Below are 14,905 nucleotides of genomic sequence, written 5' to 3' on the forward strand. Positions count from 1 at the left end.
ACCTGCCTGGCCACCCTCAGTTCACTGGGCCTTCCTGAAGCCTGAGCATAGCCCACAGTAAACACCCAAAAGGCCAACAGATTGGCTAGACTTAAGCCTGGCCATGCACTTGATTCTGGCCTCCTTCCCTTGTGCTGCCCTGTCATGGAAGAGGGCATTCTTCTTTCACCTCGTGGGGCCCTCCCTCCCCCGGACTCTGTGACTCCCCAGGGCCACTGGTTCTGCCTCTGACTCCTAAGGGACCCCCAATCTGCTGGGTTCCAAGGGCTCTGGCTTTCACTGAGTGGTACAAACTCTAGGAGTTGGCTCCTGGTAGAACCAAAAGAACTTTTGCTCCCAATACCCAGTTGGCCAGGGACCATCTGCTCCAGAGATCAAGCCACATTCACCACTGAGCCAGAAGTTAATCAGTCCTAAGATAGGGACAGTGGGGGCCGCTCCCGGGTCTCCTGCAGAGTCAAAGTGTGTGGACAAGAGCCTGACCAGGTGGTGGCGCAGTGGATAGAGCGTCGGACTACGATGCCGAGGACCCAGGTTCGAGACCCCGGGGTCGCCAGCTTGAGCGTGGGCTCATCTGGTTTGAGCAAAAACTCACCAGCTTGGACCCAAGGTCGCTGGCTGGAGCAAGGGGTTACTCGGTCTGCTGAAGGCCCACGGTCAAGGCACATATGAGAAAGCAATCAATTAACAACTAAGATGTCGCAATGTGCAACGAAAAACTAATGATTGATGCTTCTCATCTCTTCGTTCCTGTCTGTCTGTCCCTGTCTATCCCTCTCTCTAAAAGAAAAAAAAGTGTGTGGACAAGAAGTGCTGACTTGGAAGGATCTCTCTGGGCAGGGAGGGGCTGTGCAGGCCACATGGGTTTCTGAGCTTCAGAGGTGGGAGGCGGGGAGAAGGAGGTGGAGGTGAGGCTTGAAGCCTCAGAAGCCCAGCTGGCTTTGGGGAGCGGTGGGGACCTCAGAGAAAGAGGCCACATATGGCCAGGGACCTGGCATGGGACCACTCTCCCCTTGCTCAGCCAGGGAACACAAACCTCAGAGAACACTGGCACAGTCCTTCTTCTAAATAGTCTGAGAGAATGGTTCAGGTCTGAATTTCTGATTTAAAAAAAAAGAACAAGGGCCCTGGCTGGTTGGCTCAGCGGTAGAGCGTCGGCCTAGCGTGCGGAGGACCCGGGTTCGATTCCCGGCCAGGGCACACAGGAGAAGCGCCCATTTGCTTCTCCACCCCTCCGCCGCGCTTTCCTCTCTGTCTCTCTCTTCCCCTCCCGCAGCCAAGGCTCCATTGGATCAAAGATGGCCCGGGTGCTGGGGATGGCTCTGTGGCCTCTGCCTCAGGCGCTAGAGTGGCTCTGGTCGCAACATGGTGACGCCCCGGAGGGGCAGAGCATCGCCCCCTGGTAGGCAGAGCGTCGCCCCTGGTGGGCATGCCGGGTGGATCCCGGTCGGGCGCATGCGGGAGTCTGTCTGACTGTCTCTCCCTGTTTCCAGCTTCAGAAAAATGAAAAAAAAATAAATAAATAAAATAAATAAATAAATAAATAAATAAAGAACAAGGGCCATCCACTAGCAGAGTGTATTCAGTTATTTCTCATATGTTATATATTATACTAGTGTATTATACTAAACTCACTGACCCATACACAGTTTTTTTCATATGACCCATACATTTTGGAGGTCTTTTTTATAAAAGCACCTGGAAATATGCCTCGTTTTAAAAACTTGACTTCATATTACTTATTAAATTCTGTGGATACATTATTAATTACTGTAACAATCCTGATGGACACCTTGTTTCCATGACAACAGTGGAATAGAAACAGAAAGGTGGAAAGTGGGGCAGCAACATGCTGGTGAACATTCATTAATGTGTCTGGTCTGCTTAAACCCAACACCAATTATTTCATGTGGGAGATTTTGGGCTTGGCTGACAACCAAGAATCTGTTCAAAAACATCAATCTGAAGAGGCAATGAAGAAAACCATGACCCACTTTTTGCTTGCCACACACCTTTCCTCATTCGACACTTAATGAGCAATCAGAAATAGATCCATCCGCAGCAATGAGAGCTAATAAAGCCCTGGGCTGCCCCACCCTCAGGATGTGGTCAGCCTTTCTTGGCCTTTAGCCATTCTTTGCTCCCAACTGTTGCGTCAGAACAAACCTTGCTCATGGATGTTTGTCCTCCTCAGCAGGGAAGAGTGTCACGGTGGCTCGTGGGCTCCATGCAATGGTCTGGCACGCTGCAGAGATGGAGAGACACTGGTGCTGTTGTCCAGTGTTTGGTAGCAGGCAAGAACAAGCCCTGCTACTTGTCTTCCCTTTAAGGGCAGCAGCCTAGTGGACTTGTGAGTATACATACAGGTTTACGGTCACATGTCTGCATACAAAATTCTCCTTTATTTCCATCCAACCCATCATAGCCAATAGTCCAGGCTGGTAGAATACATCACTTCACCCTGAATTTATATGTCAAGTCATACTTATCACAATATCCCTGGGATAAATTCCTAGCAATAACTTTTTTAATGAACAGATTAGTAAATTTGTACCATTAATTTGGATACTAAGTACCAAACATCTTCTTGAAAAAGCCTGCATTTAAGGTCCTTACCTGTTGGCTCAGCGGCAGAGCATTGACCTTGTGTGGAAATTTCAGATTCATATTCCTGGTTAGGGCACACAGGAGAGGCAACCATCTGCTTCTCCACCACCACCACCACCACCCCTCTCTTCTCCTCCCACAGCCATGGCTCATATGGTTTGAGCAAAGTTGGCCCTGGGTCACTGAGGATGACTCCATGGCCTGCCTCAGGTGCTAAAATAACTGGGCTGCCAAGCAACAGAGCAGCAGTCCAGATGTGTAGGGGGCTTGCCGGGAGGATCCGGTCAGGGCACATGTGGGAGTCTATCTCCACCTTCGGTCTCTCAATAAAAAAGAGAGAAAGAAAGAAAACCCCTGAATTTTATATAAGTTTTATTCATGTAAACTTGTAATTGCATGACATTAAAAACCACATGAGTTTCCCTAGATTTCAACTTGTCAAGGGAATCAGCATTTCAAAGCCAGGCAGTGGAGTGAATTGTACCTTCTGGTTACATCACTACCACGTGGATACATTGAACTGGTTGAGCAGAAAAGGGACACAATCCTTTGTCCATGACCTAAAAACCACACATGGAAGCTCTTCAAATGGGCTATGATGACTCTTGGCTGTTTTAACATTTACTGTTCTAATTTAAAATTGTTCTTAAAATACTGGGTAACAAAGTTATCCATGCAGTTACTCATTCTAGTGCTGAAAAACACACCTAAAATCCAGTAACTTTGAAACATCACACTGTTTTAGAGCACTTAAACTAGAACATACTCAAGATGACACTAAGAAAAAAAATTTTTCTTTAACCAGGATGGGTTCAAAACCATCATCAGGAAACAAAAACGGGGAAGTCCTGGTGACCTGACCACACGCTCCTTCCTGGGGACAATGCAGCACTGAGCAAGGACGTGTGTGTTTGCTCTCCACGCATGCAACCCCCTTTTTAATATCTATTCATATGGGAATTATTAAATTATGCAGCTGTTAAATGATGTAAGATCTTTTTTTTAATTTAATTTGTTGGGGCGACACTGGTTAGCAAAATGATACAGGTTTCAGGTGCACAGTCCTACAAGACATCTACTGGACACCATATGGTGTGCTCACCGCCCCCCCCCAAGTCAAGCAAGAAATGCAACAGAAAGCCAGAGAGAGACACTGTGAACTGAAGCCAGGTGCCAGTCAGTTCGTCTTGGGCGAGGCAGCAACAGCTAGAAGAAGAAAATCTGCTTATTTCCCTTGTCAGACATTTAAAAAGGATCCCTCAAGCCCTTAATTGCACATGACATGCAATTCTGGATTCTGGTCTAAGAATTCTCCCACGTGTCCCTTTGTGTCTGTGGTGATAGAAACCAAAATCAGGGAAGGCAACAGGACTCTTTTCACAAGAAAGATACCGACAATGGCAATTTTACAAGTCATATGTGACCACCGGAGGGCACCATCCGTAAGCAGCTTAGTTGACTCTTCTTCCCCAAAAGAGAGTGAAATATTGAGTCCCAGGCTGCAGTCGGACAGATGCAGTGTCTCCTCTGTGAAAGGTTTCCGATGATTTCCCTCGTTCCTCCTATTTGGGAGAAATTAATATGGAGAAGAAGCTGAAAAGAAATGAACACTTCAGAAATTAACCAAAAAGTCTAGCATGCCTGGGGCTGACAAGCTAAGATTTCAAGGTACAAAGTTGAATAAAGAGGTTCTGCCGTCTGACTCTACAGCTTCCCCCCCCAACCCATCATAGATGGCCTTTTACTTATTGCATCTTTTTACAAACATTTGCAGTGTTTAGCGTGTTCCAGGTGGCATTTTAAGCACTTAATGCATGTGATCTCATGTAATTCTCATGAGGAGATAGGTACTGTTCTTCCCATTTTACAGATGAAGAAACTGAGGCACACAGACATTAAGTGGCTTGTGCAAGGCTTGAAAGTGATACAGTTGGGGTTTGAACCCAGGCACTTTGGTTTCATTTAAACATGACAGTGATAAGTCACTTAAATGATACAGATGATTATTGAAGATTATAAGATTGAATGTGTGCTTTTTAGAATGTATTGTTCAAAGACAAAGGCATACAGTCATTGCCAAGTTCTTATATATAGTTGACTCTTGATCATTTGGAATTAATAAAGGTAATGTTGACATGGTTCAACATAAAGTACTTTTGTGTACATTATTTTTGTCCTCAATCAATCAGACATTTCAATGATGAGATGATAAAGCTCAGAGAGGTTAAGCTACTTGCCCAGTATCTACCAGCCAGAAACCCCCCAAAAAATCAAGATTCAAACTTAGATCTAGTAACCACAGAATCTATACTATGAATTCTACCATGTGATATGTTTTTGGTGACCATGTATGTTGGACACATCATTTACACAGTTCAGATCAACATATCCTTTGACCATTGGTAATTTCAACCAAAGGGTGACCAGTGGCATATACCAGGAAAACAGGGTAACGTTAAGACACAGACAGTAGCCACATAGTAGAATTATCCTTGATGTGGAACTGCATGTTCTATGAACAGCTGGTCCCAAAAATTGTTCTTCTGAAGTAACAATAATTCTAGTGGCAACCAAGAAAAGTTGTCAACTTTAGGAGGAAAACAGACCTGTGTTAGAATTTCCCTAACTGGTTGAGTAGCTTTAAGCAAACCTTTGAGCTTTCCCAGCTACTGTTTCCTCATCCTTAAACAGGAAATTTAGACACTCATCAAATTAAGTCTATGGGCCATGCATTGCTCTAGGCAAAAGGAAAATAATAGTAGTGCAAGCTGCCTGACCAGGAGGTGGTACAGTGAATAAAGCATTGGCCTGGGATGCTGAAGACCCAGGTTCAAAACTCCGAGGTGGCTGGCTTGAGTGTAGGCTCATCCAGCTTGAGCATCACTAGCTTGAGCCTGGGATCATAAACATGATCCCATCGTTATTGGCTTGAGTCCAAAGGTTGCTGGCTTGAGCAAGGGGTCATTGGCTCAGCTGGACCACACCCTGGTCAAGGCACATATGAAAAAGCAATCAATGAACAACTAAGATGCCACAACTATGAGTTGTAACTTCTCATTTCTCTCCTTCCTGCCTGTCTGTCCCTCTCTCTATCTCACTTAGAGAGGATGGAGACTGATCAAAAGCAATCAATTTGATGTCTTTAAGATAAATACCAAATAATGAGATATGTATGCAGAGAATTAAAATAGAATGTAATGACAGAGAGTGAGTGAGACTATCACAAAATGAGTGGTTAGGGAAAACTTCTCTGAGAAGGTGGCATTTCAGCTGAAGTGTAAGCATTAGTGAGACAAGCTGGCAGGATAAAAGGGAAAGGCTGGAGGAAACAGTTGGCACAAAGGCCCTGAGGCAGAGATGAGCCTGGCAAGTTCAGGGAACTGAAAAGGATCCAACACAGCTGTGTAGGAGTGTTGAGCTAATTTTAAGTGATGATAAGAGGTTCAATTTGATTCTAAATATGATGTAAAGCCAGAGTGTTAAGTAGAGAAGTAAAATAATCTGATTTGCATATTTCATTGCCACTCTGACTACTATGTAGAGAATAAAAAAGGGAAGGAAAGGAGTGAGGGAAGGAAGAGAAGGAGAGAAAGGAAGAATAGCTTTTCAGGTTTGGGTCTCAAAAACCAGAAACTTCAGGTTCAGAATGCGGGAACCCAATGCAATTTCTCTTTTCTTTCAGATGGGAGAACCAGGATGTTCATAGTAGTATGAGCTGTTGGGTTCAGACAAGTTCACAGTATTGCAGAGAAGCTGGTCTTACCAATCTGGTTTGGGTAGTAGAGCGAGAGACCTCAGTACTTTCGCTTTCAACCCCTTTCAGCTCCTTACTAAACCATTTCTTGTATTCCATTCGCACCTGAAAGTTTGAGGAATAAAGAGGCTTGCGTTATATCCAGAGCTTGGTTCAGAAGAAAAACCCCTAAATTAATAGGAAACTAAAGATGTAAGTGCCAAGTCCTGCTTTCTACAGCTTTTTCGCTGGTTTTCTGTATAATCTTGGCCACGCTTATGTTGATTTATTTAAATTTGACATTTTCTTTTTTTTTTTTTTTTTTTTTTTGTTTTTTTTTTGTTTTTTTTTTGCATTTTTCTGAAGCTGGAAACAGGGAGAGACAGTCAGACAGACTCCCGCATGCGCCCGACCGGGATCCACCCGGCACGCCCACCAGGGGGCGATGCTCTGCCCATCCTGGGCGTCGCCATGTTGCGACCCTCCTGGGTGTCGCCATGTTGCGACCAGAGCCACTCTAGCGCCTGGGGCAGAGGCCACAGAGCCATCCCCAGCGCCCGGGCCATCTTTGCTCCAATGGAGCCTTGGCTGCGGGAGGGGAAGAGAGAGACAGAGAGGAAGGCGCGGCAGAGGGGTGGAGAAGCAAATGGGCGCTTCTCCTATGTGCCCTGGCCGGGAATCGAACCCCGGGTCCTCCGCACGCTAGGCCGACGCTCTACCGCTGAGCCAACCGGCCAGGGCCAAATTTGACATTTTCAGTTGTAGAAAGGTGTTTACTAAATGTCAAGCACCATGAGGACTCTATATATGGCAATGAGGATGAAAGTGATGATGGTGATGGTGATAAAGGTTATGATGGTTGTGATGATGGTGACAATAATGATAATTAGGGTAATGATGAAAATAATGAAGGTGGTAAAGATGATGATGGTAGTGATAATGAAAGTGAATATGGTCATATAGTGATGATAATGATGATAAAGATGAAAATGGTGGGGATGATGATAGTAGCAAGGTAATGACGGTGGAGGTGATTATGCCACAGATGATGGTGATGGTGATGGTGATGATGGCGGTGATAATAATGATGGTGGTGGTGATTATGATGATGAAGATCACCTGAAAACTAGCTTTGTCTAATGCACTTATATACAATATATCATTTTATCCCTACATAAATCCAATCGGGAAGGGACTTCTTATACCCCACCCTATTACAGATGAAGAAATTAGACTTGTCTAAGGTCATATTCAAAATCCAGTTAGCAGTAAAAAATCTTGTCATTCTTACTCCAGAGCCCTGAGACTAAGCCACCCATTGTGATTTCATGAATTGCCTTCCTTTGGCCTCCTTAACATGTTATAAAAGATAATCTGAATATTTAATACTCAACATTAATTTAGTAAAATAAGTTGTATTGTACTTCTTCTGTGTGTAAGGAGTACCAAGCATTAAGAAGGCACTAAGAAACAAAAGAGAAATTAATGAAGTGTTAAAATGTCTTTTTGTCACTTGTACCTTAATTGCCGGTAGCTTTTTAGCAAAGGAGAAAGACTAAGAAAACCATTCCTAATCTTATATAAAGAGTAAAATTATAATACTAACCTTCACTGAGAACTTGGTATATGCCAGGGACTGTGCTGGGAGATTGATATTGAATTATCTGATTTAATTATCAACCCTGTAAGGTAGGTACTACTACATTTTCAGATGAGAAAATTGAGTCTCATGGAGAGAAGCAACATGGCCAAGGTCACACTGCAACCCACTCAGTGGAAAAACTTGGATTAAAGCTGAAGTCTCTCTGAGTTTATGGTAGCTTTTGCCAACAATTCCAGCATCCTCCATGTAGTGCACCCCCATACCAGGGATTATTCATCCTCTCTCTGGTTAATTCAGGTTTGGCGTGTGACTTGCTTTGGCCAATGAAAGAGATCTAAGCTATGCTTTGCCATAATCACCTTTTTGTTTGCCATGAAAACACCAGTGTTCAACAGAGGGGCTTCCTCTTCAGCCCACATCCCCAAATTAAGACAATGTAACTAGGTAGCATGAGCAAGAAATAAATCTTACTTTACTGCTGTAAAGCCACTGAAATGAGCGGAGGGGAGCTATTTGTTACTGTAGCATAATCTACCTTATCCTGACTGATAACATGCCCTACTATGAACTGTTTGTGTCTTCCATTCCCCAAATTCATATGTTAAAATCTATATGTTAAAACTCTAGCCCAGAAATGTGACTGTATTTGCAGATCTGACCTTTATTGAATAACTAAGGTTAAATCAGGTCATAGCGGTAGAGCCCTGATCCAATAGATTTAGTGTCCTTATAAAAAGAGGCATGAAAGCTCCCTCCCTCTCTCTCTCTCTCTCTCTCTCTCCTACATGAGAACACAGCAAGAAGGTGGTCATATGCAAGCCAAAATAATTGGTCCCACCAGACCCTGACCATAATGGCACCCTGATCTCAGAATTCCAGCCTCCAGAATTCTGAGGAGATAAAATTCCATTGTCTAAGCCAGTGGTCCCCAACCCCCGGGCCGTGGACCGGTACCCATTCATGGGCCGTTTGGTACCGGTCCTCAGAGAAAGAACAAATAACTTACATTATTTCTGTTTTATTTATATTTAAGTCTGAACGATGTTTTATTTTTTAAAAATGACCAGATACCCTCTGTTACATCTGTCTAAGACTCATTCCTGATGCTTGACTCGGTCACGTGATAGATTTATCCATCCCACCCTAAAGGCTGGTCCGGGAAAATATTTTCTGACATTAAACCGGTCTGTGGCCCAAAAAAGGTTGGGGACCACTGGTCTAAGCCACACAGCCTCTGTTTTTTTGTTATGGCCACCTGGGTAGGTGAATGCATGTTCTTAAGAGATTCACTCAAATGATAAATGTTAAGAGACTAAATGAAACCCAGCGCACATGGCAAACTCAAGCAACAGCTAAACTTTCTTCTCCAAATCAAGGCAGCCCCAACATATAAAAGGTAAGAGAAAGACAAGAAATTACTGACCATTCAATAAGGCTCAGAGACTATGTAATTAGCTTTACCTGGCGATTAAGGAGACAGTGTACCACAAAGAGCAAAACCCCCTGCAGGACATTGATGATGGTGAACATGTAGGTAATGACTGATCCGATTGTCTTCCCAACTTCATCAACCATAAAAAAACCAAGACCCCACGAGCAGCCCAGCATAAACAGCTGAGCAATGGCTTTAAAGGTCATGACTCTGAAAAGGGGAAAGAGAAATAATTACTACTCTTTATTAGGGATTCACTGCTTGTTGGGCACTGTGCTCAATGCTTCACATGCATCACCTATTAAAACTTCATCAGTAAATCAGAAAAAGATAGAAACTCTATGATTTCACACATAGCTGGGATATAAAACTGAGACTCAAGGACATAAGTAAAAGTGAAGTGGTTGCCAGGGGGAGGAGGAGGGAGTAGAGGGCGACAAATATTCAGTGATGGAAAATAATCTGACTTTGGGTGATGGGCACACAACACAATCAACTGTTCAGATGTTATAGAAATGTTTACCTGAGACCAATGTACTTTTATTGATCAGTGATACCCCATTAGATTTCATTTCTAAATTTAAAAAAAAAAGAAACTTCATAACAACCTCAGGTGGTTAAGTGGCTTCTACAAAGGTACGTAGCTTGAGGATGAGGCAGAACCCATGTTTTCAATTATTGTCTCTGAGAATGACACTTTCTCCCACTCTTGGAAATTATTTTCCTGTGAAATTTCTTACCTAGACTTATTGGAAGATTTGTGGAAAGTGAATTCTAGAAATTTGAACTGAAAAATATGATGAAAATATTATGACTTCAGAACATAACACAGTGTTGGATTTCTTTAAACAAAAAGTATGTCCTTTTTTAAGATGTATTCATTTTAGAAAGGGGAATGAAAGAGAAAAAAAGAGAGAGAGAAGGGGAAGGAGCAGGAAGCATCAACTGGTATATTGACCAGGTAAGTCCAGGGTTTTGAACCAGTGACCTCAACATTCCAGGTTGATGCTTTATCCACTGCACCACCACAGGTCAGGCCAAAAATTGTGTCTTGAATGGAGTTGTTGATGGCCACAGTCTTGGTAAGCTAATGTGTGTGCATATACATCTGTATGCGTGTGTGTGTGTGTGTGTGTGTGTGTGAGCATGTGTAGAGGTATGGTGAAACACCAAGAAGGGTGACACTCTGACTCTCCAGGATCAAAGAAACCAAGGCTGAGATGTTAGGTTGGTCTCATATGTACGTTAAGATCAAAGGCAGAGCCTGAAGTTGGACAGAAATTCCTCTAAGTTTTGTTCACATGACACACCAATGCAAGGTTCTTACCCACTCTTGGGTAAGATGAGAAATTTGTTCCTCTTATAAATGGAGTCATTAGTAGTACCCACTAGAGAGGTTGGAGTCGTGAGCATTCTATGAACTAATCATGGTAAATGCCCAGAATCTATCAAGTTCCTTGTTAATATTACTTGTCTCGCCTGTATTTTTAATAATTTGGGGCAGCACCAATGAAAACTGAGTTTCTATATCCAGGGAGAACGGACTACAAAGTGGGCGGACTCTCAAGGACAAAAGGATAATGCTGATACTCTTGGCATTAATTTATATTAAGAGTGAGCTACACAGATGAGGTACCTGATGAATATTTATTGAATAAAGAGACAAGGAAATACATAAAATTACCTGAAAATCATAGTTTTTACTTCTATCATTTGTCTCTTGTGTACTCTTTAGCTAATACAGGGAAATTTTATATCACATTTTTATGTGGGTTTTTGTCTTCAAGGCAGGGTTGTCCTATAGGAAAATGTCAATACCACCGACTCTGGTACCCTCTTACCTGGTGTCCTGAATGGTGGAAACTTCTTTATTTAGGGAGGAAAGTTTGCTTCTCAAAATCCACAGAATTTGGAAATAGAATACCAAGTTTATCTATGAAAACAGCAGGAAAAATTGACTTGAAATTTTCTTTTGAGGCCATGTCACGCAACCCAACTAGAGGTAGACCTAAGAATCTTTTCCCAAAAGATATAGGCTTCATAAGGATGGTATGGACATATGCTCTGGTCTAAACAGCACACAGTATATAGCCAGGGACACTTGGTGCTTAATCGGGGTAATTTATCATTCAAACCAGGACACCTTGAAAGTAGAAAACGTGCTATTAATATCTATACCAGGCCCTGGCCAATTGGCTCAGTGGTAGAGTGTCGACCTGGTGTGTGAAAGTCTTGGGTTCAACTAGCAGTCAGGGCACACAGGAGAAGTGACCACCTGCTTCTCCTCCCCTCCTTTCCCCCTTCTCTCTCTCTCTCTCTCTCTCTCTCTACCTCTCCTGCAGCCATGTCTCGATTAATTCGAGTGCACTGGCCCTCAGCACTGAGGAAGGCTCCCTGGAGCCTCCACTTCAGGTGCTAAAAATAGCTCGATTGTGAGCTTGGGCCCCAAATGGGCAGAGCATCAGCACCAGAGAGGGGCTGACAGGTGGATCCCAGTCAGGGTGCATGCGGGAGTCTTTCTATGTCCTTTCCTCTCACTTAATTTTTTTTAAGTCTATACCCCGACAATGGATGTAAATGGAAAGTTTCCTGGCCAACAGAAAAACATGTTACTCTATGCAGAGTAAATAATTATTAAATATTTGTTGAAGTAAATGAATGTAGAATGTTTAAAAGAATGCCTGGTAGAGGGTTATATTATATCAAAGCAACCAACAAACTAGGCAAAAGTCAGGAAAGACACATGCAGGCATTACTTCCAATAGGGGGTAGAAGATGTTGGTCACATTAGGCTGTATTTACTTATCTTTAACTCATTTCTATTTTAACAGACAAGAAACACTCTCTATGCTAGCTAACCGAGGGCAGGCACATCAAAAGATAACCATCAATGGTCACCTACCAAAACTATGATGGCCACTGGCCCCATGAAGCTCCAGATGAACCCTCTATCAAGCTTGAGCCAACAGCTGTTGAGAGAAAGATAAGAATTCGTTGCTTATTTCCCAAAAGAAAAAGAATTTCAATCATACTCCCATGCCAAGATCTGCACAGTGCCAAGAGCTGTTTAGTTCAAACCTGGGATTTAGTTGAAATAAGACATGGGTTTCATCTGATACAGGCCATATGCTCTGAGCCTCAGTTTCCCCAGGTGTAAAGTAGGGCTAAAATGTATTGAAAAAAACTGAATGATTACTGTGGCTATCTACCAAGCCTTGAAGTCAGACTGGGTCAATCCTGTGACTTTGTTCTTCTCCTTGAAGATTGTATAAACTATCCCAGGTCTTTTGTCTCTACACATCAACATTAGAAACAGTTTGTTAATTTCCACAAAATAATTTTCTAGGATTTTGATTTTGAATGCATTGAAATTATAGATCAAGTTGGCAAAAACTAACTTTTTCACAATATGCCATCTTACTGTCTATGAACATAGACTATCTTTCCATTTATTTGAGCCTTCCTTGATTTCTTTCATCAGTGTATTCCTTGTATAGATCTTATAGGAAATATTGAATGAGATCATTTAATCCACAGCTTTTGGATTAAATTATCCAAAATTTAAGCCTCAATAAATGTAGGTACCCTAATAACAATCATTACTATAACAAGGAAGAGAGTAAAAATAATTGTCATTTCAGGAGTGTTACAGAAAGAGAATCATATGGAAAGTAACCTTCTGGTGGTGATTACATTTTTATGCATGTAATAAAATTGCACAGAACTAAATACACACAAAAGAGTACAAGTAAAACCTGAGTTGGAATGAGATCGGTAGATTGCTTCAGTGTGAATGTTTTGGGTGTGGCCTGGAAACCTGTGAGATGTGGATATGTTTATTACCTTGATTGTGAGTGATGGTCTCATAGTGTAAGCATATATCCAAACTCACCAACATATATACATTACACATGTACAATTTTCTGTATATCAGTTACATCTCAATAAAGCTGTAAAAAAAAAAGACTATAAAAATAATTTAACTATAGCTATAAAAACTATCAAACTTATTCTGAAAACAGACCTGGCAGTATGAAACTGGCAAAAATGACAAGCAATGGCCAACACACAGTGAGCAGAAAAGCTCCCACTCTTAGTTTTATTCCAAGGGTTGCAAACTATGGCCCTCAGGCCAAATCCAGTCCATCCTTTGTTTTTATAAATAAAGTTTTATTGAAATACAGCCACACCCATTCATTTACACATTATTGTCTATGACTTGGCTGCTTTTATACCAAAAGGGCAACACTGAATCATTGTCATAAAGACCACATGGCCTGCAAAAGTAAAAACAGTTACCATCTGGACCTGCCCACTCCTGATCTACCCTACCATCTCCAGAACTATTCCAGCAGGACATAGGGGTCAAGCTGGACACAGGACATTTTCTGGTTTTAAGACAGCCTCCTACATGTTGTTTTAGCACAAGCACATCTACTTTCTAACTCAAAACCCACTGACAAAATACTAACCTTCAACTAACCTTGCAGTGCTTTGCAAACTTCTTTAGTGAGACAGCAAAATATAGCTATTAAAAACACTGCCTTGAGAATTCTGACTGACTTTCTTTTAGATGTGACCTTGAGAAACTAACACGCACAAGCAGATGTCCTGTGCATCACCTGGTAAACAGTGCCGACCTCACGGAGGAGGAGATGAGATTGTGTAGATAGAAAGCACTATCTCCAACATAGCACAAGCCTTCCAGATTTCTTGCTATTGATGCTATTCTTTATATTGTGAAGAATAACCTCAATCCAGTTGACATACTCTTTCAGAATCCTACAGAATAAAGCCCACAGGTTCTTAATGTGGGATCATGGGTTTGCTCTCTTGCCCCTAAATTTCATGAAGCTGTATTAAAAATTTTGTGTGTGTGTGTACATTTTTGGAAGGAAATAGATCCTGAATTTCATCAAAATTTTCAAAGGGATCCAACCTCAGAGATGCTGAGAACCATAGCTCTAGGGATTTCCTGGAGAAAATAGAATTCTAGCTTAAGAAAGGATTGGTTTGAAGTATAATTCACAATTGGAAAATGAAATTTAAAGCAATGATTTTTTATTTCAGATCATGTATTGGCCACGGGTACCAATTTTACCATAAACACCCTCATCACACTTACTGAGTATATGTTCCATAATGTTTGGGTCCTATTATTGCAGACACAACCACAATCAGAGCTGGAATTCCATAGCCAAAAGGGTACATGAACCTCTTCTTGATTCTGCCTGTGTAGTTGGCCACCTTGAGGTTCCTGACGGTGAGGAAGAGGTGCAGCCCTTCAAGGAGCATCCAGGTGAAAGAAGCCAAGTAGAGGTAATGCAGTGCCCCTGCAATGACGGAGCACAGCACCTGAAAGGGAGACAAGAGTTAGGAATGGGGCCAATGTTGTCTGTACCTGAGTATATCCTCAGCACTTATCATTTCCTGCATGCTGGCTAGAATTTCAGTTCCAACATCTGTGACATTTGGCCTGGGGTAACACATTTTCTGGGGGCTCTGGCCATTGAAGTCCACTTGCCCATGC

The 14,905-nt window shown here is 42.3% G+C and overlaps 1 protein-coding gene across 3 annotated transcripts in view; it reads right to left on the reverse strand.

The window, feature by feature from the left end:
* Nucleotides 1-3,242: 3,242 nt before the first annotated feature.
* Nucleotides 3,243-14,905, reverse strand: part of ADGRE1 (adhesion G protein-coupled receptor E1) — an 84,200-nt gene continuing 72,537 nt past the window's right edge. For all 3 annotated transcript variants that reach the window (XM_066253362.1, XM_066253360.1, XM_066253359.1), the window contains 6 exons: nt 14,501-14,730; nt 12,278-12,344; nt 11,217-11,308; nt 9,405-9,585; nt 6,371-6,466; nt 3,243-4,169 (listed from right to left, as the gene is read on the reverse strand). In XM_066253362.1, coding sequence (XP_066109459.1) covers nt 4,059-4,169; nt 6,371-6,466; nt 9,405-9,585; nt 11,217-11,308; nt 12,278-12,344; nt 14,501-14,730 — 777 coding nt within the window. In that variant the 3' untranslated portion in view covers nt 3,243-4,058. The remainder of the gene's footprint in view (nt 4,170-6,370; nt 6,467-9,404; nt 9,586-11,216; nt 11,309-12,277; nt 12,345-14,500; nt 14,731-14,905) is intronic.

Source organism: Saccopteryx bilineata, chromosome 1 (assembly GCF_036850765.1).
Source record: "Saccopteryx bilineata isolate mSacBil1 chromosome 1, mSacBil1_pri_phased_curated, whole genome shotgun sequence".
Taxonomy (NCBI): domain Eukaryota; kingdom Metazoa; phylum Chordata; class Mammalia; order Chiroptera; family Emballonuridae; genus Saccopteryx; species Saccopteryx bilineata.